This window comes from Phodopus roborovskii, unplaced genomic scaffold, assembly GCF_943737965.1.
Source record: "Phodopus roborovskii unplaced genomic scaffold, PHOROB, whole genome shotgun sequence".
NCBI classification, from domain to species: domain Eukaryota; kingdom Metazoa; phylum Chordata; class Mammalia; order Rodentia; family Cricetidae; genus Phodopus; species Phodopus roborovskii.
This window is the reverse complement of record NW_026126459.1, coordinates 22,818,525-22,842,467: the sequence shown is the minus strand read 5'-3', so window position 1 is coordinate 22,842,467 and position 23,943 is coordinate 22,818,525. Positions and strand designations below refer to the sequence as shown.

Here is a 23,943-nt window from a genome sequence, read left to right as displayed (position 1 = left end):
TACTGGCCTGGCTTTCTGTGGTGGCCTCCCCAGTCCCTCCAGAACACCACTGTCCTCAGGAGCAAGCTGCTCAGGCTGATGGGGGCCTGCTGACAGCATTATGCGTGTCTGGGGGTGGGAGGTACAGAGGGCAGTGCCCATGTGCCTGCCCCACCTGGGGCTCACCTGACAGGGGGAGGGGCTGGCCAGCAAGGGAGTAACTCTGGGCACTGAGCTGGAAACTCCCAGGACAGCCAAACCCTGGCTGCCAAAAGAAGTCTAGCCTGAGACCTAGAGACTTGGGATGGACATGAGGTCCCCAGAATCAGCTCAGAGACAGCAGGATCTGAAAACCCCAAGTCCCAGGCCTGCTTCAGGGTCCCCTGTGTCGTAATCATCCAGTCCTTTCCTCCGAAGAAGTGGGGTGTATTCTGTACCCCATAAACCTAGGTGTGGAGTTAAGTTCCTTCCACCATTCCCACCTAAAACCACTTCCATGTTACAGATGCAGAGTCAGTTTTTCTGAGGATGCGGCCCTGGGTGTGCCGAAGGGAACATGGAGTTTTCCACACAGTCATGTGGCCCTGAGCAGCTGTACTGTCTCCTGGTGGGAATTCCCCTCACTTCCTACCTCCTGTCTTTTCTCGCTCCCTCCATAACCTGACTTCTACCTGTCTACCTCTTAGAGCCCCCCGGAACCCTGTGATTTATTAGGTCAGATGGATGTCTACTTTTGTGACTAAGCTGGTCCTGAAGTATCACCCATGCCTAGACTTTGTTCCCCAGCAGCATAAAAAGGCATTTTCTCAACCAAAGGTGCTCCCTCTGTAGAACTGTTCAAACAATACCCTTGCCCTGCCCTGTCCTGCCCTGGTCTGTGGCTGCACCACAGACACCCCTGGTTATCCTCAGGCTCCTCAAACAGTCTACCTCAAATCCATCCATCTCCTCCTTCCACTTTTCTTTGCTCTAGTCAGTTTGGTGGCATCTAGGAACTGTCCTTGACCTCTTCCCCATACAGTTATCTCGCCCTGCTGGTATTGAACCTGCCTGTATCTGGGCTGTGCCCTCCATCTGCTGCCCTGTAGCCCTTAGCCGGTCCATGTCCTCGCTTTGCCCTAGTCAGTTCTGCACTCTACAGAATGGTGTTGCAGAAGTGCAGCAATCATCCGGCTGCCGCCCTGCTGAAGTCTCTGGTAGGCCTCTCTCACCTTCTTATGGAGCTCCCAGCCCAAGTGGCAAGGTACTTTGGGACCCCATTCTTCCAGCCTCCCTCACCCTTCTTCCTTTGCCCTCTGACAGACATCCTGGGGTGAGCCTTCTGCCCATCTCTGAGACTCTCTCCCTCATCACTGTCTTCACCTGGGTAACCCATTCCCGAGGTCAGCTTCCAGTGCCACCTGCTTCTGTCCTGGGTAAGGACATCTCTGTGCGTTGTCATCATACCTAGGCATTTTCATGTACAAATCAGCACACTGTATCGCTACACTCCCCAACAAGGTGATAAGCCCTTAGGGGAGGAATCCCATTTTGTTCATTCCTATATATAGTGTCGTACATGGAGACTGGCTACACTAGATACTCAATAATGAGAGCAGGTGACTGTCATCCGGCTTCCTTTGGGTCTGCTGTTCCTATGGCTGCCCTCCTGCCCCCTCATAGGACTGCACCGCCTGACATCCTCAAAGGAGCTATCCAGTTCTGGCCACAGGCGCTACCCTCCCCCATCTCGGCCCCAGGCAAACCCTCCCCTCCCCCTTCTGTTCTTCCAGCTGTCCTGGCTTTCCCTCGCTCTCCTCAGAGGAACCCTTGGTTTCTCACTGGGCACAGCGTGCTCTTGCCAATGCCCCGCTGCTGGTCCCCACCCTCTCTCTCCACCGCTCTGCTTGCATTCCCACCCACCTCTCCGCCTGGTCTGTGCTGCCAGGCCCAGCTGGTGGGACTGGACGCTGTGCTGGCACAGCTGTAATGGCAGGTCTCTGTCACATCTGTGCTCTCATGGCCCCCTCCCCAGCTTCTTGTTGAATGCTCCCTGATAATCAGGAGTGGTGAGATATGACAGCTTGGGTCAGTTCCATCCTCATTTATGTTGGACACCCTGGACCCCCAGGCTGAACCTTCTGGGACCAGGGGAGTGAAGCTCTTCTCAGTAACCCTCCTGCTGTTTCCCTGGCCCCAGAAGATTCTCTTCCCCTTTTGGTTTGTTCCTTTATTTAAGACAGGGTTTCTCTGTGTAGCCATGGCTATCCTGGAACTCACTCTGTAGACCAGGCTGGCCTCAAACTCACAGAGATCCATCTGCCTCTGCCTCTCAAAGACTGGGATTAACAGTCTCTCCCATTCTTAAAAAATTACTTTTTAACACTTTTATTTTTATGGTGTGTCTACTTCAATAGTTCTCAAACGCGGTTCCCCTGTGAGGCCTTCCCTGGTGTTCCTCCCCAGCATAATCAGAGTGAGCGATGGGGAGAAGGTAGGCTTGAGCAACAAATGAGGGTGGCTGAGGGCACCTCAGCGTACCTCAGAGGTCTGCTTTCCGGCCGTCTCCTAGGTTGGGCCTAGAGGAAGGATGGCCATTAACCAGTCCCCATTTTCCGACCTAGGCTGGTTTGGGATGTGTACTAACAGCAGTGATGCCAGTGTCGAGAGCTTTTAAAGACAAAAAGAAGTTTGTTGAATATCGCTTCGTGGACTATGCTGTGACCAACTGCTTGGCTTCTGGGATCTCAGAACCTTCTTTTGAATGGGTGTTGGTCATATGACTGCATGTGTTGGGAGAAGTTTCTGCAGCCCTCTCAGAAACTGCCTGTAGTCAGAAATGCTATCATTTCACACTCAGCCACTGCTGGGGAACGGCGGTGGATATTAGCCACACAGAGAAGGGCTTGCTTGCTGTGGCGGGTCAGGGTCAAGTGCCACCTGCAGCCCTGCTCTAAGTGCAGTGGCAGAACTTCTTTCCCCAGATCATATAGGACAGACAGACCTCCTTGGATCCTACTCAGCCTGGGGCAAGGTCTTTCACCCCCTGCAGGCAGGCAGGCATGCAGGCAGGCATCGCCCAGCTCCTGTTTTTCCTGCCCTAGCCAGTACCTTCCTGGGCCCAAACAGTCCAGGACTCTGGTGCCAATCTTTGAGCTCACTCATGCCCCACACCTGGCTGCACTGGAGCCTTCTGAGGCCCAGAGGTGAGGCCAGCAAGGCAGCCTCTGTGTCACCTCCCTGACTCTGACCAAACACTGGCAGGCTGCCAGGTTGCATAGATGTTCTAGTTCATTCCTGACAGAGGAGGGGGCTGAACTGAGAAGAGCTGCAATAGGATCCTCCCCCAAATCCTTCCTCCTGCCCATCTACCTGAACTTCTGCCCCCTACTGGCCACTTTTAGCTCTAGCCCTAGTCCTCTCCCATCTATCACAGCGCCTTGTCTATCCACCCCGATGGAAACTGGCAGCTTCTGGAGGGAGGAATGGCCTGCCGAGGAGGGAGAGCCCTCAGTCAGAGAACATGGGCTCTTTGTACATCCCATCTTCAGTCAAAGAAGTGTGTCAGACAGCAGACAGGGCTTGTGTGTGCTTGGGTATGACTTCAGGCAGGTGTGCTGCACAGTATAAGGAGAATACCTGGATTTTTGAGAGTGAGTAGTGGCCAGGGTGGGGGTGGGGGCGCCATGACTGCCTCTGCACACCTGCAATGAGATGCCCGCGCGGAGAGAAAGGGAACACACAGGGTAGATATAGCCTCCCTAAGCAGAGCTGAAGGTCAGTGCCACACCAAGGAGCTCCAGAGATGTACAGGATTAGTGTGTGTGTGTGTGTGTGTGTGTGTGTGCGCGCGCGCGCGCGTGCGTGTGCTCGAGCTGAGCATGGCTTTGTCAGTTCCTACATGATCACATATAGGTGCACAGTGCCCCCTGCTGGCCAAACAGCCTGACCACAGCAACCTGCCAGCCCAAAGCCATAGCCGGATCGTTGCCCAACAGCAGGACGCTGCAGAGCAGTAACTCCCTTTGCCTACATGCCCCACCCAAGCTGAGGGTCTGTCTCTTGTAGACCCCCTGTTCACCGTCACATGACCCTTCAGGTCCATTAGAGAGGGGGGTGCAAATTAGTTCTGAAAGCTGAACTGAGGTTCTGTTGTCCTCTGCACCTCTTCCTGGTTAGTGAGGTGAGTGGGCTGCTGAGGGGCTGCTCCCTGGTGGCTTCAGGTTCCTGAGGTACTCTCTTTGTGCTCTTGAGCAGCCTCCTCTCTGCCTGGCTCCAGAGTCCAACCCAGAAAAGAAGTGATGAGTATCGATATGATGGGCGAGTCTGCCCCCTGCTGGCCCAAGTCGACATTTGCAGTCAGCACCCTTACTTGCAGGAATTGGGAAATCTAAGGCAAGATGTGGTATGTGTGGGGGTAGGTTCCCCCCCCCTCCCGCCGCCATTGCTTGCTGTTCATGGACGCCTGTGGGGCAGGCAGGTCTGGGTGCAATGGTCTTCACTGCCTTTCAGACCCCAGACTGTTTTGGGTGTAGGCTGCCCCTGGCCTGGGTCTGTAGCTCCTTCCCGCTCCGCGGCCTCCCACCCTGCTGAAGCAAAGGTGAGGACCAGGGGAGAGGCTCTGCCGAGGAGCAGCTGACTCAGGCAGCGTCTGGAGAGCAGATGTTCCTGCTCTCCTGTCCTTTCTAGTGTCTAGTCTCCATGGTCTCACTTGCTCCTCACAGCAATCCATTGGGCAGGTAAATACATCCCAACTTATGGGCTCATCATTCCAGTTGCAGCAAGATTTGAATAGGGGCTGGGGGCCAGCACCTGGTGGGCAGAGGCAGGTTCAAGGCTAGTCTGGTCTACAAAGTGAGTTCCAGGGCAGCCCAGGGTTACACAGAGAGACCCTGTCTCAAAAAACAAAGCAAAACAAAAACAAACAAACAAACAAGATTTGGATGTAAGTAGCCGTATAACTATAACTCTGGGCTATGCTTTTTTTTTTTTTTTAATTTTTTCAAGACAGGGTTTCTCTGTGTAGACCAGGCTGGCCTTGAGCTCACAGAGCTCCATCTGCCTCTGCCTCCTGAATGCTGGGGTTAAAGGGGTGCACCACCACTGCCCAGCTGCTCATGTGTCTCCTCACAGAGAGGTGGTCTGATTTGTACCAAACCCTTCCCACCCTTACCTCATCTGGTTCTCCTCACTACATTGTGAGGAAGTGTTTTGATACATTTTACAGGTTAACAATGGAGGCTCAGGAGTTTCCCTAGTGTCAGTGACAACTGGACAAGCAGGCAAGGACAGGAGGGGAGGAGGGTGTGACAGGACCCCCTCCCCGCCCCACCAAAGGGCAAAGGCAGAAGAGAGGAGAGCTGACAGGCAGCTGGTGGGGAGATGCTGCTCTGCACTATGAGGGTGCGGTTGACCTCTAACACAGGCTCCCAGCACGCCAGCTTTCAGGACGCGGGGGTCCCAGAAAAGGAAGGACTGAGGTCTGCTCACCCCTTTGGAATCTCAAGGGGCTGTTGTTGGCTCACTCCCTGGCCCTGCCTGGCACACCCAGGCCCTCCTCAAGTAGCAGGGACTTAACACAGCTGAAGGGATGGGTGGAAGGGACATGTGACCTGGCCCTCTCCTGGTCTCTTGTTCAGTTTCTGTATTTTTCTGTTTTCTGTATTTGGTCTCTCCACCCTCCAGCTCTTGATCCTCTCCGCCTCCTTTAACCTCAGTTTCCTTTTCTTTCTGGAGGACTTGTCTTGAGTTCTTTATACCCTCTGATGAGCACGTATGATGCTGTGGCATCACAAAGGGGAGACATGACTGGCTGCTGTCTCTAGAGGTTCTGGAGGGTGACCACAGCAGAATATGAAGATGGTTTATTGGGAAACAAAAGTGCCCAACCCAAATACCAGCAGACCCCACCCCATCCTTGATGAAAAATAAATACGATGGTATTCAATGCACCATCTGTTCCTCTGCTTGAGCTCTGGGGCAGTGTGTGCTCTGCCCACCTGAGGGCTGGCTTGGGCACATGAGAGGCTGGGTTGGATGACATAAGCAGGCTGCTTCCACCCTTTTCTGGTATGGTCCTGGGCAGTCTGTGAGCTTGGCACTGCGTTCACAATCCCTGAGGTCTGACCTGTGGCATTCATTCTGTGGTTCCGGAAGAGACCCTGTCCCTGTCAGACTCTAGCCCCTGGCCCCCACCCAAGTGTCCCATTGTGAGCTTCTGCTTCCATCTCTATCTTCAGCATGGGTCCAGTGCCTCTTCCCCCCCAAAGGACTGTTGGAGAAAGATGCTCTGATGTCTGATTTTCTTCTTGTTCTCCAGCAGTTCAGGGACTGAGGGGCTGGCCCCTGCCTGGTGCTGGTCAGTGCGCTGTCAGCTCTATGGACTTCTTGCGCTCCTCCCGATGCTCTTCCCAGTCCTCCTCTGGCTCATATGTGCCTTTGACGACAGCCATTCGGTCACTCAGGCTCAGGGAGGAGGGGAACAGCAAATAGAAGTAGAGGATGGCAGCCAGGATGGCCCCCACAATCGGACCCACCCAGAAGACCTGTGAAGATAGGGTTAAAGTCAGAAGCTGAGGCCCAGGACTCACTGCCTTCCTCATCAGAACACATGGACCCTGAAAGAAAGTGGGCATGAAGACTTCCAGGTCTCCAGAGGGAAGGATAGATGTCTTCCCATCTTGGGGCCTGATACTGTCAGCCAGTTCTTTTTTTAATGACAAAGTCATGGATCACAGACACACACAGCCTTCAAGGAGGTGGGCAGAGCCCAGAACAAACAGGCTTCCTAATCCCACTCTATAGAGAGGCAAGTGAGCCTTCTGAGGAGACACAGAGCCCCCGGCCCCCAGCCCCCGGCTCTAGGCTCCCCTGCTGAAGCCCCAGCAAGGCTCTGCCACCAGTTTTGGCTCTCCAAGCCTGTCTGACATGTGGACACAACACTGTCCAGAGGGACAGTTCCAGAAGGACACACTCCCAATATCTCCACCAGGACAGACAAATACAACATCGGAGGACAGATAACACTCATGCCCGCTCACTTCTAGAGAAGTGTTGACACCCCCTTGCTCTGGCTGCATCTCAGCCCCTTCTCCTTCTCCTTCTCCCAAGTTCAGGGCCCACAACATGCAGAGAGTCCGGAAGGGACTGGGCTTCCGGTTCAGTCCACTGCTGTGTTTCCAGCACTTGTTAGGAAGCCTTGGGAAGGCCCACACTCACCCAGTGAGAGGGGCTGAACCGATCCATGACCACCGCTGGGCCGAAAGAGCGGGCTGGGTTCATAGAGCAGCCGGTGAAGTAGATCTGGGCAGATGGGGTCACAGTGAGGAGGGCACCCCCTTCCCCTCCCACAGAATTCTGACTCTCTCAGGATCACACAGTGCAAGGACCGCCCACATCTCAAAGTCAGGCTTCCCAGCTCCTAGGCTGTCCATGCAGCCCGGCCGTCCTCGAACCATGTACTCCCGACAGTGCCCTCTTCCCTATTTCGCCTCTACTTCCACTTATTCACATTGTTTCTCAGCCCAGAGAGGATTCTTTGGGGGCAGGGGGCAAACCTACGGTCCAGTGGGGCTACAGCCCAGAAGCCCCAAGACCAGGCCTTATCCTCTGCCAGGTCTCCTTCTCAGGAGACGCTGTCCTAGGGCTCTACTATTCATTCTGAGTGACTTCTCTCCATGACACCCAGCTGGTGTCAGTACTACTCACCCCCACAAGATGACCCAGTGTGACAGACAGGCCGATGGACAAAGCTGGGGAGCCCACCGGGCTGGTGCGGCGGGAGTCGGTGGACGAGAAGATGCAGAGTGCCAGCTGGAAGGTCAAGATCAGCTCTACCACCATGGCCTTGCCTGGCGTTGTGCTGTTGCTGAGCTACGAGGGAAAGCTGGATTAGGACTCTTCTGCCTTCAGGTTCTGTGACGGAGCTAGAGGAGTGAGTCTCTGGCCTTCAAGGACACCTAGAGCCTGAGCTCTTGGAAGCCAGGCCCTGTGCATGAACCAGACAGCCATTTGTTGGAGAGACTGTGTGTACTTCAGTATGCACAGGCTTGAAGCTCAGGCCTGTAGCCAGAGGGTAGGGTGTCAGCGAGTTTTCCTGGGTGCCATCATGTCAACGGCTCTGCCCAATCCCCAGCCCCCACAAGCTGGCATTTACCCTCCCTCCTGTGGGCAGCTGCCCAGTTTGCCTACTGCAAACAGCCCCTGGCCTCCTATCTGTGCCTGACCCGCTGCTGGTGCCAACCTCAAACCCGTCTCTCCAGTGTGGCTGACTCACGGCTTGACAATGGCCGAGAAAATCCTCCTCTGTGTTTGATTAATGAACCCAGTTCACATGGGACAGGGGGCTGAATCTAGGACTGCAAAAATGGGGAGACAGCAGGGGGCAGGAGCGGGGGGGGGGTTACAAAAGGGGGAGCTGGTATTGGGAAGTGTCACGTCATAGCTTCTAAGTGTAATCCCTTGTAACACTGGCTGTGCTATGACTGCCTCTATGTCATGGCTAATAAACTGGAAGCCCAGGCACAGCAGGGTTACTACACACCACGATTGCTATCCATGGCTCTTTGATAGGTTCATTAAAAGTACATGAGCAAGGAGATGACAAGAAAGAACTCATAGGTGAGCCTAGAAGCTGAAGGGATGTTTCAGCAGCCATGGGGAGCAAGGCCAAGTGGAGCAGTAGAAGAGGAGGGGGCAGATGAAGTACAATGTGAGGAGAAGCTGGGACAGGAGCACACAGGTTGGCCGGGAGGATGGTAGGCCTGCTTTTCCTGGTAAAGTGCACCGGCCTTTTGGTCGTACCCATTCTGAAGATGGAGGAGCATGGAGGGTCTGGCCTTGAATGTTCCCAGGGTCTCTGCCCACCCCTCACAGTCTGGTGGGCACTCACCGCATTGACGGCCAGGTTGCCCCGGGCATTGTTTGGCGCCAACCAGTAGAGGAGTCCTGCCCCAGCAATGGCGCCCACCAGCTGGGCTGCCACGTAGAAGACAGCTCGGAGCAGCGAGATCTGGTTGCCTACTAAGAGGGCCAGAGTAATGGCCGGATTGATGTGGCCACCGCTCACAGGTCCCAGGGCTTGAGCCAGGGTACCTATGGCCAGGCCAAAGGCGATGGAGATCTGCAAAATGGAGGGCAACGCCGAGGGCCACTTGAGTGCCGAGCCCAGGCCAAAGAAGACGAAGATGAGGGTGGCCAGGAACTCCGCGAACACGGCCTTGAAGAAGGCCACTGAGCACACCTCCTTCTTCATGGTGGCCTTGGGGCCCCGGTGGCAGTGGCAGCGTCGCACGGAGGCCGTCGGGGCGGCGCTGGCAGCTGCGGGCGGCTGGCTGCGGGGCTCTGCGCGCGGTGCGTGTGGGGCGCCCACTCCGTGGCAGGCGGCCTGGCGCGGCCCCGGCAGGGGTGCGCTATATAGAGGGCGCGCGCCCCGCGGCGGGCAGAGCGCGGGGGGGCCGGGGGCGGCACCCGGGCCCAGGGGCCAGCGCAGCGCGCAGGGAGCGAGCCTGGCGGGCGCGCGCTCGCCGCCCCCGGCCCCGCGCGCCCCCGACCCCCCACCCGCACAGCGGCGGACCCGCCCGGGCCACGTGACCCACGCGGCCGTGTAGACCGGCCCCGAGGTCTGGGTCGCGCGCATTGTACGCTCCGCGCTGCTCCCGCGCCCTCCTGGCCGACGTGCGTTCCCGGGCTCCCCGGCTAGGCTGCCGCCTCCGGTCGCACAGAGCTCTGGAAGTTCCTCCGGCTGGCCTTCACCTGAGTCCCGGGACGGCTGACGGTCTTCCCCTTTTCTGCTCCTGCTCCTCGGGCTTTTGGTCCAGCTCCTTTTCCTCGCGCGACCGGAGCATCCTGACCCGGCTTCACCCACGGCCGGGCCAGAGTGATGCGATTCTCTGAGGACAGGGCCTCTTAGTCCCTATCCGCCCGTGGCAGGGGCGGTCCAGCGATCGTGGGCCTCTCCCCGGTCCAGCCCGGCGTGAGCGGGGGCGTTGGACAGGGAAGACAGTGCCAGCCTGCCCTGCGCTTGGCAATCCTCGACGCCACGTGTGGCAGTGCCGGCTCTAGGAGACATTCTCCGTGGCAGCCCTTGGGGGCCCTGGAGCGGTGACCGACTTGGGTTTAGAAAAGAGGCCCCAAGACTGGGGTCAGAGTGAAGGGTCTCTCTGTTTCCGACCCAGAAGTCCCTCACTTTAGATCTCCTGCTTTCTTCTCTTTCCTCCTCAACCAGCCACCGTGGGTCCATTTAAACCCTCACTTAGTTTTGGTCGCTCTCCAAGTGGCTGTCTGCTTCTTATCCCTGTTGGTCTTTCATCCATCGTGGCAGTCTCAGTCTCTCTCTCTCTCTCTCTCTCTCTCTCTCTCTCTCTCTCTCTCTCTCTCTCTCTGCTCGTTCGTTCATCTCTGTCCCCCTCTCCACTAGTATGTTCACTGTTGTTTCTTTTCCTCTAACACTTTTTGTCTTCTAAGTCTTCATCTTTCTGCCCGTCGTCTCTCTGACTCGGTTTCTGCTTTTTTCTTCCTTTCTTTTACAGTCAACCTGCCTATTATTGTTTCTGAGTAGTCTCTAATTCACCGGTTTTTTTAGTCTCTTTTAATCTGTGGGACTTTGTTTCTGCCTGTCTCTATCCCATTTGCCTACTTCTGACTCTCATACAATTTGTCTTTCTGGCTCCCACTCCCACCCCCCATCAAGTCCTTCCACTCTTGGAGTGGGCAACACATTTTCTAGTTCCCAACTCCCTCTTGTTCTTGTCTCTTCCCTCTGGGCTTCCAGACCTCCTTGCTGCTCTGAGCCCTCTCCAGGTTTCATATGTGTGGAAGGAGGCTGGAGGGCTTTCCCAGAGCTTGGGGGCAGGGCAAGGACCCACCCTCAGGATCCCTGGAGAGAAACTGCACCCCTCTGCCCCCACATTCAAGCTTGAGCACTTTGCACTGTGCTGGCCATAGAGCAAGGCTCTTCCCATGCCATGGTCCATTTTAGAAGCCTCCTGGCCTCCTAGGGCAATTCAGTGCTAGGGTGTCTCAGAGGATAAGATACGTGTGCCCAGCAGGGCATGAGAGGAGGCGCCTATAGAAAGGCAAGAACCTAGAGGAGGGAGGGACTCCCGGCCAGGTGGCAGCTGAGAGGCCAAAGAAAACAGGGTCCAAAGAAACCCCGCTATTGTTCCCCACGCTGCCTGGCATTTCCTGCTGAGCGACTCCTCCCCAACGGCAGTCTGGTAGACTGTTCTTTTCTCTGTGGGGTTGTGAGGCCAAGCCCCCAGCAGGGCACAGCAGCTATAATCAGGATTTTCTTCAGGGCTTGGGGTTCAGTCTGGAGAATGGCCATGATCACCTCAGAGACCTTGAGGCCAGACACCCACCTTCCTTTCTGCTCACTTAATTTGCCTTCATTTTCTCTGTCCAGGCACTGTCTTCCTGAATCCATAGGTCTCACAATCTATTTTCCTAGAGTGGGCAGGACTCAAGTGCTCCTGGAGATGGACTCATCAAAGGAAGTTCTTGCCTGAAAATTTGAGCCTTCTCTTTCCCAGCTAACAAAGGAAATTAGAAAGGCCAAGAACTTGTTCTTTCTGGGAATACAACTCAGTGGTAGAGCCCTTGCCTAGCATATGTAGAGCCCTAAGTTCAATTCCCAGCGCTGGGGAGAAAACAGGCTAGTTTGGGTCAGGCATGATAGCTCATGCCTTTTGGGAGGCAGAGGCAGGAAGACTTCTATGAGTTCAAGTCCAGTCTGGTCTACAGAGTGAGTTCTAGGTCAGCCAGAGACTACATAGTGAGACCCTATCTCAAAAACAAACAAAAGAACTAGTTCTTGCCTTTTAATGGATTAAAATATAGGTTGGAATTGTCTCTGCTGTGCCAGTGATTTAATTCCAAGCAACTTTGTGAAGACACCAGACCTCAGAAGTCACTTGCTCAGGCTGGCACAGTGGCCTAGGATAGAGACCACAACTTTCTACACAGACTTGGTCACAAGCTCCCTCCCAGAGCCACTTCTCTTTCCAAGACTTATGTCTAAGGTCTTTCCATCTCTCTACCCATAAAGGTCACCAGGTCCCTTACTGGAGAAATGATGGGAAAGAGTCACTGGCAAAACTATGGGAATGTGGAAAGAGAAAGGAGCCTGTCACCCCAGAGTCTGGGTAGAGCCTGTTACCAACCATAGACCCTCAGTTTTCTACTCTCTCAGGAAAGGCCCCATGTACAGTAAGAAGCCATTCTAACCAACTTGTAAAATTGTGGTCTCTTGGTGTTTCCTTATCTCATTGTAATCCCACCCAAGACACCTCTGCAGTTACTTTATATCTGTTACAGACAGGGGACTCAGACTAGCTCAGTGTCAATAATCCAACACAATTAACATTTTCTTAAGGCTTCTCCCTTCCCAGTGGAAGACCTGTAATTTTCTAGGAATCTCACCAGAAACCCCCTTTACAGTAAAATAATACATTCTAACCCCCTTGTGCCACTCTAGTGGCTTCTGGTTTTATTTTATCAGATTGTAATCCTATCCAAGACCCCTCTAGAGCCATTTCTAGACCACCCTGAAATCTCATTTATTGAAGAAAAGCAGTTCCTTAGCAACCGTTTGAGAGCTGCCAACATGTTCTATATGTCTAAGACTTAGACATTTCATTGGGACTCTCTGAGAAGATGGTACCCATGCACTCAGGTAGTTCTTATTTTTCTTTTAATAAAAGTGTCTTTTAATGAACTCCACCTCTGCATCATACTAGCTTCTCCTGGAGTTCTTTTCTGTGTCAGAGCCAAGTATCCAATTTGAACTAAAGATTAAGGGAACTCAGGTACTTGTGGTTGATAATGGGGCTGTGAATCCTTCCCTGCAGCTGCTGTCATGGGCACTAGATTTTAGAATTGGGGGCACTGGCTGCTCTTCCAGAGGTCCTGGGTTCCATTCCCAGAGCTAACATGGTGGCTCACAATGGTCTGTAACCCAGTCCAAGGGATGTCCTATTCTAGCTTCCATGGGTACCAGGCACACACATGGTGCACAGACATATATGCACACAAAATGTCCATGACACATAAGAGAAAATAAAAGCAATAATAGTAATAGTAATAATTGTCTTTGTGCCTGGCTGTGGTGGTGCACGGCTCTAATCCCAGCACTCTGGAGGCAGAGGCTGGTGGATCTCTGTGAGTTCTAGGACAGCTGGTCTATAGAGTGAGTTCCAGAACAGCCAGGGTTGTTAAAAAAAAAGAAACCCCTCTCAGAGAAGAAAAACAAAACAAAAAAAACAAAACAAAACAAAAAAAAAATCTTTATCCTGTGCATGTAAGGTCCTGATCTTTCTGCTCCAAATGAAGTTCCCTGGGAACTTTTGAGTTGTCTTCCCACTTGTGGCAAAGGGGCTAGCTAGCATCTCTCAGAGAAAGGCTCTTTTTCCTCCTAATATAGGGACCTCTGAAGGAGAGGGCTGGGGTGGAAATGTTAGGGACCTGGGACTGTCTCTAGCATGTGGACTATACTGACGATTTTTTTAAAAATATATTTTTTACATTCCAATCCCAGTTCCCCCTTCCTCCTCTCCTCCTACTCCCCCAACCCCCCCCCCCACACCTTCCATCTGTTTCTTGGAGAGGATTATACTCCACTTTTAAATTGTGGAAGAGAGAAAGCATTTATTGGTAAATGAGCATTTATTGAGTGTTTACTATCTGCAGAACTGTGTTAAACAAGGCCCATAGGGAAAGATGGTAAGAGAACACCCCCAAAGAGGTTACACTGTGCCTGAGAGGCATGGCATACATACAGGACCACAGCTTAAAGATGCAAACATCAAAGCAACTTTGGGAGAGACGAAGTCATTCTGCACAGTGGGAAGGAAGGACGCCACCGGGACAGGTGGTCAGCCACTTCCTCCTGTCAGCCTGGAGCTGTGTGTGCCCCTAGCTTGGGGACCTGGAAGTCTCTCTACCTGCCTCCATGCTGCTCTGTGTCTGTCTAGTTTGGGTGTGTCTGACCTCCACCTTCTTGACTGGGTGCTCTTCAAGGGCAGGAACCATCCGTAAGTCCTTGTGTCATTTCCTTCTGACCCAGTCACCACCCTCTTCAAGGCTCTCTGTCCACTCACTACATGATAGAGACTTGAACTGGGCTGAACCAGCCCAGCTGAATATTCTGGTATTAGCTGTGTGTCTTTGGGCCAGCCTTTAGGGCCCCAGTTTCAGAATCAAATGGAAAAATAAGCTTTTGTTCTGCCTATCTCATAAAGTTGGAATGTTAAAGGAATTTGTTTGGAAATAGTAAAGCTTTACATGGCTGGGGACTATGAACTTTCCTGAACCCAACTGGAGGTTTCCATTAGATGGATTAATACATAGGAAGTGGCCAGGACACAGAGAAGAGCATCACTCATATTCCTTGGTTCTCCCACCCTGTAGGATCCTGCTTTGACCTCAGTCTTGGGTAGGTTGTACTCAGGAAGTGGTTCAGAGACATTCTTGATCTTCCAGAGGGGTGTGCTGGGGGTAAAGTGGAGTGGGGATGTAATGAATGCCTTGATGCTTTGACTTTCAGTGCTGAGACTGGGGCAGCCCCAGAGGCCACTGATGACATTCTCCTGGCAGCCATGAGGTCAAGCCACTGTCACAGTGTTGGAGTGACAGCGGGAGCATATGTCCACGGTGCATATGTCCAGTGTGCCTTTTCTTGCCTCCAGTTTGGTCGAGGACACAGAAAGGTCACAGTTACAGAGATTTTACTTAGACCTGGTCACATGAATGGGTGCTGGGGTGTGAGGCTGGTGTTGGGGACAGATGCAATCAGAAGCCTTGAGAGTGTGGGGGTGACAGAAAGCTGGAGAAGGAACTCAAGCTGTGAGCCTTAGATTAGTTAGCAGCTGCAGAGAAAGGGTGGAGGTGGAAGATGGCCAGCTGGCAGGCAACAAGGACCAGGAAGGAGCAGCACCAAACCTTCTGCCTGGACCTTGCCCTCCCCCGCCGCCCCCCGGAGTTCTGGTTTGCTTTAACTACCGATTACGAGAAGTACAGAAAGTTAGAGGTCTGGCCTGTTCTGCCTTCCCCTACTGGAGAAGGCAGCAATAATGAAAACAAGCCTAATGATGTGTGATAATGGCGGAAAGAACCACGGTTCCCACAGCAACTTTATATGCATCATCTCACTGAATCCCAGTTTAATCTCACTTGAGAACCATTGCCCTGCACTGAGCATTTACATGTTTGGTTTCCAGATTCTGACACAACTCTGCCTGGTCAAGTCACTTCCTTTCTCTGATTCTGAGGAGCAGCTGGCTACAAGGTCCACACACAGTCAGGCAATGGTAGGTGGAAGAGGGTGGATCCCTGAGCAGGGAGGAAGGAAAGGTAAGAGGAAACAGAGATTCCTGGGGAGGAGGGGCAACAAGTAAAGTGTTGGAGGGGTGTTGCTTGGTGCCTGTGGTTGCATGCCTGAGCACCTTGCCCTGCAGGCCATAGGCATGTGCCATGTGCTGGGCTCCAGGGCTCACTTGCGAAACTGAGTATCTTCTTTCAAACAGTGTCTAATTGCAAATCCCCCTCTCCCAGGACAAAAGCTGGGGCCCTACAGAGGGCTTTTGTTTTCTTTGCCCAAGTGGAAGACTAATCTTTGGGTATGTGTGGGCTCCCTGGGGAAGGAAGTCATCACACACTCATATGCCTGCCTCCCCTCTCTCCGCTGAAGAGCCCTCCCTCGGGGCAGAAATAAAGTCCTTGGATACACAATCCTCCCTTCTCCGGAGATCGTGTCTAGGGTACTTGTTCTCTAGTTGACATGTCCCTTCCAGCAATGAGTCCTGGCAAGTCTTTGGCCGAGGACTGCTGTTTGGTCGAGTCTTCCCAGAGGGTCGAGGAAAAGGTTGGAAACTAGCCCCCCATCCCTTCCCGGGCCTGGCTTGCTAGGAGGACTCGTCCATAGCAGAGGAAGTGGATTTATTTCAGGTGCAGGAGACGTTCCTGGGCCCTGTATCATCATGGACAAATCAGGGTCACACTCAGGAACACGCGGACCCTGCATGTCAGGAGAGAAGCACGCGGAAGTGGACGATTTACACCCGAAAAAAACCAGATACCAACCACAGACCCTCAAGGTGGTCTCTATACACGTTTGCCCCTGCACCAGGTGCGGGCTCTCCAGAGCTCTCCCGCCCGCCCGCCTGCTCCTCCCCGCCCAACGGCTTGGTTCCCCAAGTTCCTGGATCCCTGCAAAGGACGAGCCAGATGGTCGCTGCGGCCAAGACTACCGGGTGCAGATGCGGCCAGGTTCTCGGGCGAGCCCCTTCTTGAGGTTCACGGCGCTTGCGGGCGCTGGAGCAGCCACTCTGCACTGCCGGCCGACGGCGGGCCAGGGGAAGGGAGGGGGCGAGCCGTCAGCGGGCTGCGCTGTGGTGTGAGCTGCGGGACAGGGCGGGGCGGGGCGCGGCGGGGCGCTCAGGCCTTGCTCCCGCGCGGCAGGCTCTGCGGTGAGTGGAGCTCCACCGACTGCCGCCGCCGGACCTCGCGCTCTTCCCAGTCGGTGTCGGGCTCTAGGCCCTTGAGCACCGCCAGCCGCTCCTGCAGGCTCTTTGTCGAAGGGAACAGCAGGTAGTTGTAGAGGAGAGAGCCGATGATAGCGCCCACCAGGGGTCCGATCCAGAAGACCTGGGGGTGGGGGCGGAGCGGGGGAGAGGTTCTGGCACAGGCTCACCCAGCACGTGGAACCCCCTGGGAAGGCTGCTGTCCCTGCTGTGTAGGAACCGCCCTCAGGTGCCATGGTCAGCATGAGCTGCCAAGGGCGACTTGTTTGTGTGTGTGTGTGTGTGTGTCGGGGTGGGGGGCAAGTGGGTTGCCGGCCTGGCTGTGAAGTCCGGCTGTGAAGTCCACAGCTTGTATGAACTTGGAGAACTCACTTTCATTGAGCCTGTTTCTTTTTCTGACAAAAATACTCACTTCCTAGAGATGGGACGATTAAAAAAGCCATGGTTTGCAAAGCTCTGAGAACAGAGCCTGGCACATACCAAGCACTACTATTAAGCCTGAATATCATTTTTTTGGATTCTGAATGCCAGACACTGTGTTATGGAGATACACTCACTTAAATTACCCAAGAAAGCCAGTAAAATAATGATTGTTACCTTCATCTATAGCAAGGGACAGAGGAAGGCAGAATCATTGGCACAGCTTGGAGGGTGGGACAAAGGTTTCCCAGGACCTCAGGACAAGTGGAGGGAGAGGCCTTGAGAAGTCCACCGCTCCACCCACCCCCAGTGTTTCTCTGGGAAGATATCTAGGGATGGGGAAGATGGGTTCGGCCATTACCCAGTGGTCATCAAACTTGCCAGTGACGACTGCTGGAGCCAGGGAGCGTGCTGGATTCATGGAGCAGCCTGTGAAGTAGATCTGTGGGAGGAAGTGGGGGAGGGGTGAGAGCATGGCAGGGCATCGCACTCTCATCCCCCTTCCAGTGGGGGAGGGGTGAGAGCATGGCAGGGCATCTCACACTCCTCCCCCTTCCAGTGGGGGAGGGGTGAGAGCATGGCAGGGCATCGCACCCTCATCCCCCTTCCAGTGGGGGAGGGGTGAGAGCATGGCAGGGCATCGCACACTCATCCCCCTTCCAGTGGGGGAGGGGTGAGAGCATGGCAGGGCATCGCACCCTCATCCCCCTTCCAGTGCTTGAGAAGCTTGGACTCAGCTTAAAGGGAACCTATGAAAGGTGGAGCAAGTGGCAGACACCTTCTGTCCCAGCACTTGGGAGGCAGAGGCAGACAGGACCTCTGTGAGGATAGCCTGGTCTACATACCAAGTTTAGGCCAGCCAAGGCTACACAGTGAGACCCAGTTTCAAAATCAAATAAACAAATAAATAAACAAAACAAAACAAAATCAGCCAACCAATCAAAAAACAAGGAACCTACAAGTGGACAATTCCTGGGCTTATATTACTTGAGACTGGAGGGCTATCTGCCCTCTAGGGGTGTGTGGGAGCCACAACTTCAGATTATGTGTCTTCCTTGGACATCCTGTGTGACTGACCGTCTGGGGAAGTTATATGTGTGTATACGGTGTCCCATGTATATTTTGGTTCCTGTAGGGTGGCTGGAACCTGTGGCTATGACTTACCCCAAGGAGGTGGCCCAGAGTAACAGAGAAACCGATGGAGAGAGCAGGGCTGCCCAGGTTGTCACTGCGGCGATCATCAGTGGAGGCAAAGATGCAGAGTACCAGCTGCAGGGTCAAGAAGAGCTCCACCGTCACAGCCTGGCCCGCTGTTGCGTTGTTGTGGAGCTGGGGGGAGGGAGCGAAAGGGGGGTGAGCCGAGGGAAGCTCGTCAGACTACCTGCCCCCTTTCTGTTTACTTGCTTAGGGCTCCATGGAGGCCTCCAGGCTGAGAACTAGAAAACTGCCCCTTGTAAACACTGCCCTTCTGGATCCTGGTCCCAAGGCAGGGGATGGATCCCAGACAGCCTGAGGGTGGGAGGTGGATCCCACAACCTAACAGATGAGTAGGCTGAGGTCTCTGATTGCAGCAGGAAGCATTGGGACTGATAACAGCTTTATCTCTTGGTCACACAGATGCAAGGAGATGCAGAAGGGTTCAGTCGTCCTTGGTCCCACGGTCAAGGAACTTATAGTCTGGTGGTCACCTCTGCCTTCCCCTCTCCCCATTGCATTCAGACTTCTTTCCCCAGAGCTGCTCCCTGTACACCCTGTGGAGGCTGGGGGTTGGTTAGAATACTGAAGGTAAAGCTTCCATACCATACAGGGAGCCCACGGTCACTGCAGCCCCTGCTGTGGGGAAGAAGAGAACGTGGGGCTGAGCTAAGAGGCCCTTTCATAACCTGGCCACACCCAGCACTGGATTTCTCTCTGAGTTTTGTCTTCTGTACCCCACACCCTGCCCTCTGGGCACAGGATGGGCTGATGACAATTCATAACCCCCACACTCTTTCTCTAGGTCCTGAGCTCCTAGCCTGGCACTTCGAGGTCTTTCTAGGGTCTAGCCTCAACCTCTACCATACTACAACCTGATAGAGACAGGAAGAAAGACTTGGGACTGCCACTTTGGAGGCTTTGGGGACTATTTGTTTTGGTCTCCGTGGCTGATAAAACCAACCCTGAAGGATTGAGGATGACAAGGATGAGCCTCCAATCCACTCTTGTTGGCGATGGCTGTTCAAGGGAGATAGTCGAGATGTGTGTTTGATGTCACATAGCCAGGGCTGTTTCTAGATGACACTGTTTACTGCCTCCATGATTCGGGCCCACTGATTGCTGGGTTACAACTATAGGGTGGGGAGACTCACAGGACTGCACCAAGGTAAGATAGGACGTGGCCTGGCATAGGGCAGATCTGCCTCGGTAGCAACTTCCTGGGGTCCAAGCAGACTCTTGGTGGCATCTGCAGAGAACACTGAGCAGCTTGGGTGGTCACTGGTCTCTCTGTCTCACTAGCCTCAGGGCAAACAGGCACTATGCTGCCTTATTCTAGCCACCCGAGATGGCTCAGTGCAGAGGAACAGCCTTTGATGGTGACTGCTGGGCTGGCTGGGAAATGTCGCAGGACAAGGGCTGGCCACTCCCCAGGCTTTAGCTTTCTCAGTGCCTTCCTGCTAGAGAAAGAAAGCCTGAGGTATTGTCTCTGGAACGTCTCCTTAGACTCTAGCTGGACGTCTCCCTGCTGCCAAACAAACTCATTTAATTTTGAATGGAAATAGACACACTCCATCCCTCACCTCAGCCCCTTTACCTTTTTGGCGCTACGCGCCCAGCCTCACTGCATTTTCCAATTTGAAGAAGAGTGTTCCCTAACTGGCGGACCTCTGTCCCTCTCATGAGGAAAGCCATTTCTTCAGATGAGGAGAGTGTGTGCAGGGCTGAGGGACCGAGTAAGTGGAGAATGAGGAAGAAAGAGCAGGAGAGGTTCTTGCCTTCTTGGTTTGGGGTAGGGGAACAGAGTGCTAAAGGGATCCCTAGATTCCTAGACCTGCACAGATTGGAGAGGAGAGGGACCATGGTTCCATCATCTCCTCTCAAAGTGCATGAATAAACCACTGACGGGCAAGCTCCCTGCAGGCTTCTGTTGGGTTCTGGTAATTCTGCCATGAACAAACTCTAGAGCATTCCATCTACTGATTCCCTTCCCAAATCTGTTTCTTCATTTGTCAGACAAAGCTCAGGTAGTATTTAAGACAATTGGTTGAGGGAGAGATTACAGGTTTTGAGGTTTAGAGCACCCCTTCCCCAACTCTGCCCCTCTCTTACAGAGTTGTCAGTGTTTGGCTCAAGAGGAACGCTGTCTAGTCCTCACCCCAACAGCGCTATGGAGATACCTTATCCCTTCCCAAAGTTCCTGAGGCGCCACAGTCTGGTTTGTCTGCACTAGGGTGCTGTGTCCAGCTGCACTCTACCCTAGTCCTCCTCTGGAACCCAACAGAAACAAGTCTGCACTCCCTTGGTGGTAGTGGGTGGAAGGGCCCACAGCTGGCTCCCAGGATTCTGCTCCTGGTGACTTGGTGGCTCTCTCCCCAGCTCTCCTGGGGTAGCTGCCAGTGTTCCTAGCCTTAGGCTCTCTGTGTCCCTACTCAGCCTGTCCCACACATCTTATCGGGCACAAGGGTTGTCAGCATCTGCCCCTCCTAGAAGGGATAAAGCTGGGCTACTCACAGCATTGACAGCCAGGTCCCCGCGGATTTCTATTGGAGTAATCTCATGGAGTATGGCTGCCCCGGCTACAGCCCCCAGCAGCTGGGCAGCCACATAGAAGGCAGCTCGGAGGAAGGAGACATGGCAGCCCACTAAGCACGCCACAGTCACAGCAGGGTTGATGTGGGCCCCGCTGACATGGCCCAGAGTCTGCACCAGGGTGCCGATGCCCAGGCCAAAGGCCACAGCAATCTGGAGCACAGAGGGTGGGGAGCTGGCCCACTGCAGGGCTGAGCCAAGGCCAAAGAAAACGAAAAGGAGTGTGGCCAGGAATTCCGCCAGCACGGCCCTGGAGAAGGCTATGGATCGAAGTTCCCACATGCTGCTCAGCCTTCTGAACCCTGACCAGTGGTCTGGGCCACAGGGGTGGCTTTTCCTCACTCCCTCTCTCTTCCTGGTCTCTCTTTCTCTGGGACTCTGCGGAGGCTGGGCCTTGGGCACTTATAGGGCCTTTCTATCCTGGATTTGGGCACGTGGGGTAGAGGAGGTGTGTCTACCAATGCCATGCTCTCCCATGGTGGCCTTGCCCCCAACCTGCCCCTGCCCACCCAATGGCCTATCATGCCATCTTGGCTTTCACAGCTGACTAATGTTCTCCTCATTAATGAACTCTAGATAAGGATTGACGTCCCCTGTTTTCCGTGTTTGTTCCCTCTGTTACCCCAGGGAGCTGCCCCAGGGCCTCCCCAGCCCCCACAGTGACCACCACCAGCACCAGCTCCTGCAGAGCAGACTGTGTCCACTGACCTCATTGACTAAGAGGTTGGTCAAGAAAGGGGCAATGCCTCATCCCAAACCGACTACCCCTCCACTGACTGGATGGTCTTCTTTCTGGAAGGGGATGGAAAACAACCAGATGACCTGAGACAAATTTCCAAGGCAAAAATTCTTGGGCTTGCTTCCCTGCAGTTAATCACCCATAAGTCATTAGCTTCACCTTCACCCAGGAGCCCCAGCCAGAGAGCAACTCCCATTGCCTTGAGCCTAGGGTGGCTCAGTGGCCCTGGGATCCTGGTCCTGCATGATGGAGTCACCTAGGGTCAACTTAGGAAAATGAGGGCTTTGAGCTCCTGTGGCACAGCTATCCCTATAGGCTCAAGAAAGCCATGGCGTCTGCTAGTGACTCTCCTGGTCTTAGTGTCACTCATCTTGGTCAGTGTTCAGGTGAGGCCACCCTGCTGTCACAGCTGTTGTGGCTGTTGCTGCCTAGAAGATGGGCCTACCCCATGCCTCTTTCTTCATTGGGGATCCAAAGGTGGGTGAGCTCAACACATCCAGATAATGGACTTCGAGTCCTCATGGCCAGCAATAGTTCTAGGAGCAAACATTTGGGAGGGACTGATGAGTGTAGAGACACTAATGCCATGGTTAAAGAGGGAAACTGAGGCCAAGGGAGGGTTGGTTACTTATCCAAGGTATGCCAGAAGATTGGCAGCTGAGCTGGGACTAGAATCTAGTGTGGAATAGTATCCATGATACCCTCCTCTGCTGAGGCTTGCTCTGAGCCTCTCCTCACCTGGATGATGGTGGCAATGATATTCCCTAGACATTTGTTTTCAGAACGTAGCAAGATGCACAACAAACAGGCACCCACAAATCACACACACACACACACACACACACACACACACACACACACTATTTGTAACTCCTGCTGTTATGAAGATGAGAATGAGGAGGAAGAACCCTCAAACGGCCTGAACACAGGCAAGCTCCAGGACAGTAGGCAGCCTCACAGGGCTTGGGTGTCAGGTACTACTTGCACAATGCACAAGGTGCCTCATCCCCAGATGCCCTCTGCTCAGGATTCTGCCCTCTAATTCAGGCTCTCCAGAGAAAGTCAGAGTCCTGTTCTGAGAAGGGTACCTGTGACTCAGTTTCCTTCTTTAACTAACTAGCATACCCAGACATGGCACACACAAAGGGTGGAGACCCCCACACAGGGAATGTATCTTGACTGCTTCTTGATGATATATACCATACTGTATGTACTATCTCCTTCAATCCCTTCAGTCCCTGTCCCTGGAAAACCCTAGGCCTTGTATGAGCTGAAGCTTCAACAGTGTCTCCAAACCCACCCTTGACCATTGCCTGTGTGACCTTCGATGAGCCACACACCCTTTCTGGTCTATACCTTACTTATGATCATGATCATTCCTTGGTTCTGAGCCTAGATGGCACTGCCTATGACCAGCCTAGTGTCCCCATAGACCTGGAGTAGATGTTTATCATGTCATCTGCTTCTGTGTGGCCCACGAAACCTTTGGGCAGTTTTTGATACAAATCCATATTGCCACGGCATGAGGGGTGTGGCTCAGTGGAAGAGCAGCTGCCTAACACACACGAAGCCCTGGGCTCCATTGCCAGGAGGGAAACAACAAAACAAGCAAAACACCAAGGGTGGGATCATACAGACCACGGTACCTGTGGGATTGCGACTTCCAGGAGCTGTCAGCATACTCCGATCTGGCCTCAAGCCAGGCAGGAGGGGGAGGGCAGCCGTAACTGCTTGGCTCATGCCGGGGCACTGCACTGGCCTGCCACCCTTCCAGGAGGGGAGAAGCTTTCCTATCCCAGGCCCAGCTTCCCACGCGGCTTTGGGTGCAGTAGTACTCCCTGCGGCCACAGCGTTTGCTTTTGTTTCTGCCTGCCTCCTCCAGCTTCCCAAATTGTGGGCCACTGAACCCAATGAGGGGATCATGACAAATTTGAATGTGTAGCAACCAAAAACTTAATTCGAAATCAAAGATCCAACGGAGTCTGGAGCTCAACGGAGTTTTCAGCAGCTCATTGTGCCGTTCTGTGCGACCTCACTGCGGGCTTGGTTCTGGACACAGCTCACACACTTTGTGGACACACATGGCACACATCCCAAGGCCAGCAAAACCTCGCTTTAAATGCCTTGGCGAGAGCTGAGATTGTTGTGTTGTAAATTACAGGGGTTTTCCCTGTACGTATTCAGTTTTCTGTGCTTATAGAAATGTAATGGTTTACTTATGAAAAACAAAGACTTTAACATTTTTCTACCGTCATTTTTCATCATGTATCATGTATTTGAATACCTGTAAATATCATGTTAGGATGTTTGATTTTCATAAGATTGCTGTTTGGGGGATAAGGAGATGGCTCAGTGGGTAAACTGTTCGAATCACCAGTATTCTCATCACAACCAGAAGAGCATGGTGGCCTGCTTGTAATCCCAGTACTGGGAGACACAGGAAGGGCTCCTCAGGCAAACTGACTAGCTAGAGAAGCCAAACTGGTGAGCTCTGGGTTCAGGGAAAGATCTACCTAATAAAGA

The 23,943-nt window shown here is 53.6% G+C and overlaps 2 protein-coding genes across 2 annotated transcripts; both read right to left on the bottom strand.

Annotated features, from left to right (window-relative positions):
* Positions 1-5,807: 5,807 nt before the first annotated feature.
* Aqp5 (aquaporin 5) lies at positions 5,808-9,366 on the bottom strand. Its single transcript, XM_051189880.1, has 4 exons — positions 8,849-9,366; positions 7,666-7,830; positions 7,177-7,260; positions 5,808-6,503 (listed from the first exon to the last, which is right to left on the bottom strand). Exons 1-4 carry the CDS (start codon positions 9,209-9,211, stop codon positions 6,318-6,320), a joined length of 798 nt encoding a protein of 265 aa, XP_051045837.1. The 5' UTR covers positions 9,212-9,366; the 3' UTR covers positions 5,808-6,317.
* A 7,023-nt stretch (positions 9,367-16,389) lies between these two features.
* Positions 16,390-21,092, bottom strand: Aqp2 (aquaporin 2). The gene is made up of 4 exons (XM_051189084.1): positions 20,604-21,092; positions 18,060-18,224; positions 17,257-17,337; positions 16,390-16,599 (listed from the first exon to the last, which is right to left on the bottom strand). The coding sequence occupies exons 1-4, from the start codon at positions 20,961-20,963 to the stop codon at positions 16,390-16,392; spliced, it is 816 nt and encodes a 271-aa protein (XP_051045041.1). The 5' UTR covers positions 20,964-21,092.
* Positions 21,093-23,943: the final 2,851 nt, after the last annotated feature.

Coding starts and splice junctions, on each gene's coding strand:
- Aqp5 (XM_051189880.1), bottom strand. CDS start 9,211: ATGAAGAAGGAGGTGTGCTCAGTGGCCTTCTTCAAGGCCGTGTTCGCG. Junction 7,831..8,848: donor GCAACCTGGCCGTCAATGCG/GTGAGTGCCCAC, acceptor TTTCCCTCGTAG/CTCAGCAACAGCACAACGCC. Junction 6,504..7,176: donor GGTTCAGCCCCTCTCACTGG/GTGAGTGTGGGC, acceptor CTATCTTCACAG/GTCTTCTGGGTGGGTCCGAT.
- Aqp2 (XM_051189084.1), bottom strand. CDS start 20,963: ATGTGGGAACTTCGATCCATAGCCTTCTCCAGGGCCGTGCTGGCGGAA. Junction 17,338..18,059: donor CTCTGGGCCACCTCCTTGGG/GTAAGTCATAGC, acceptor TTCCTCCCACAG/ATCTACTTCACAGGCTGCTC. Junction 16,600..17,256: donor GCAAGTTTGATGACCACTGG/GTAATGGCCGAA, acceptor CCCCACCCCCAG/GTCTTCTGGATCGGACCCCT.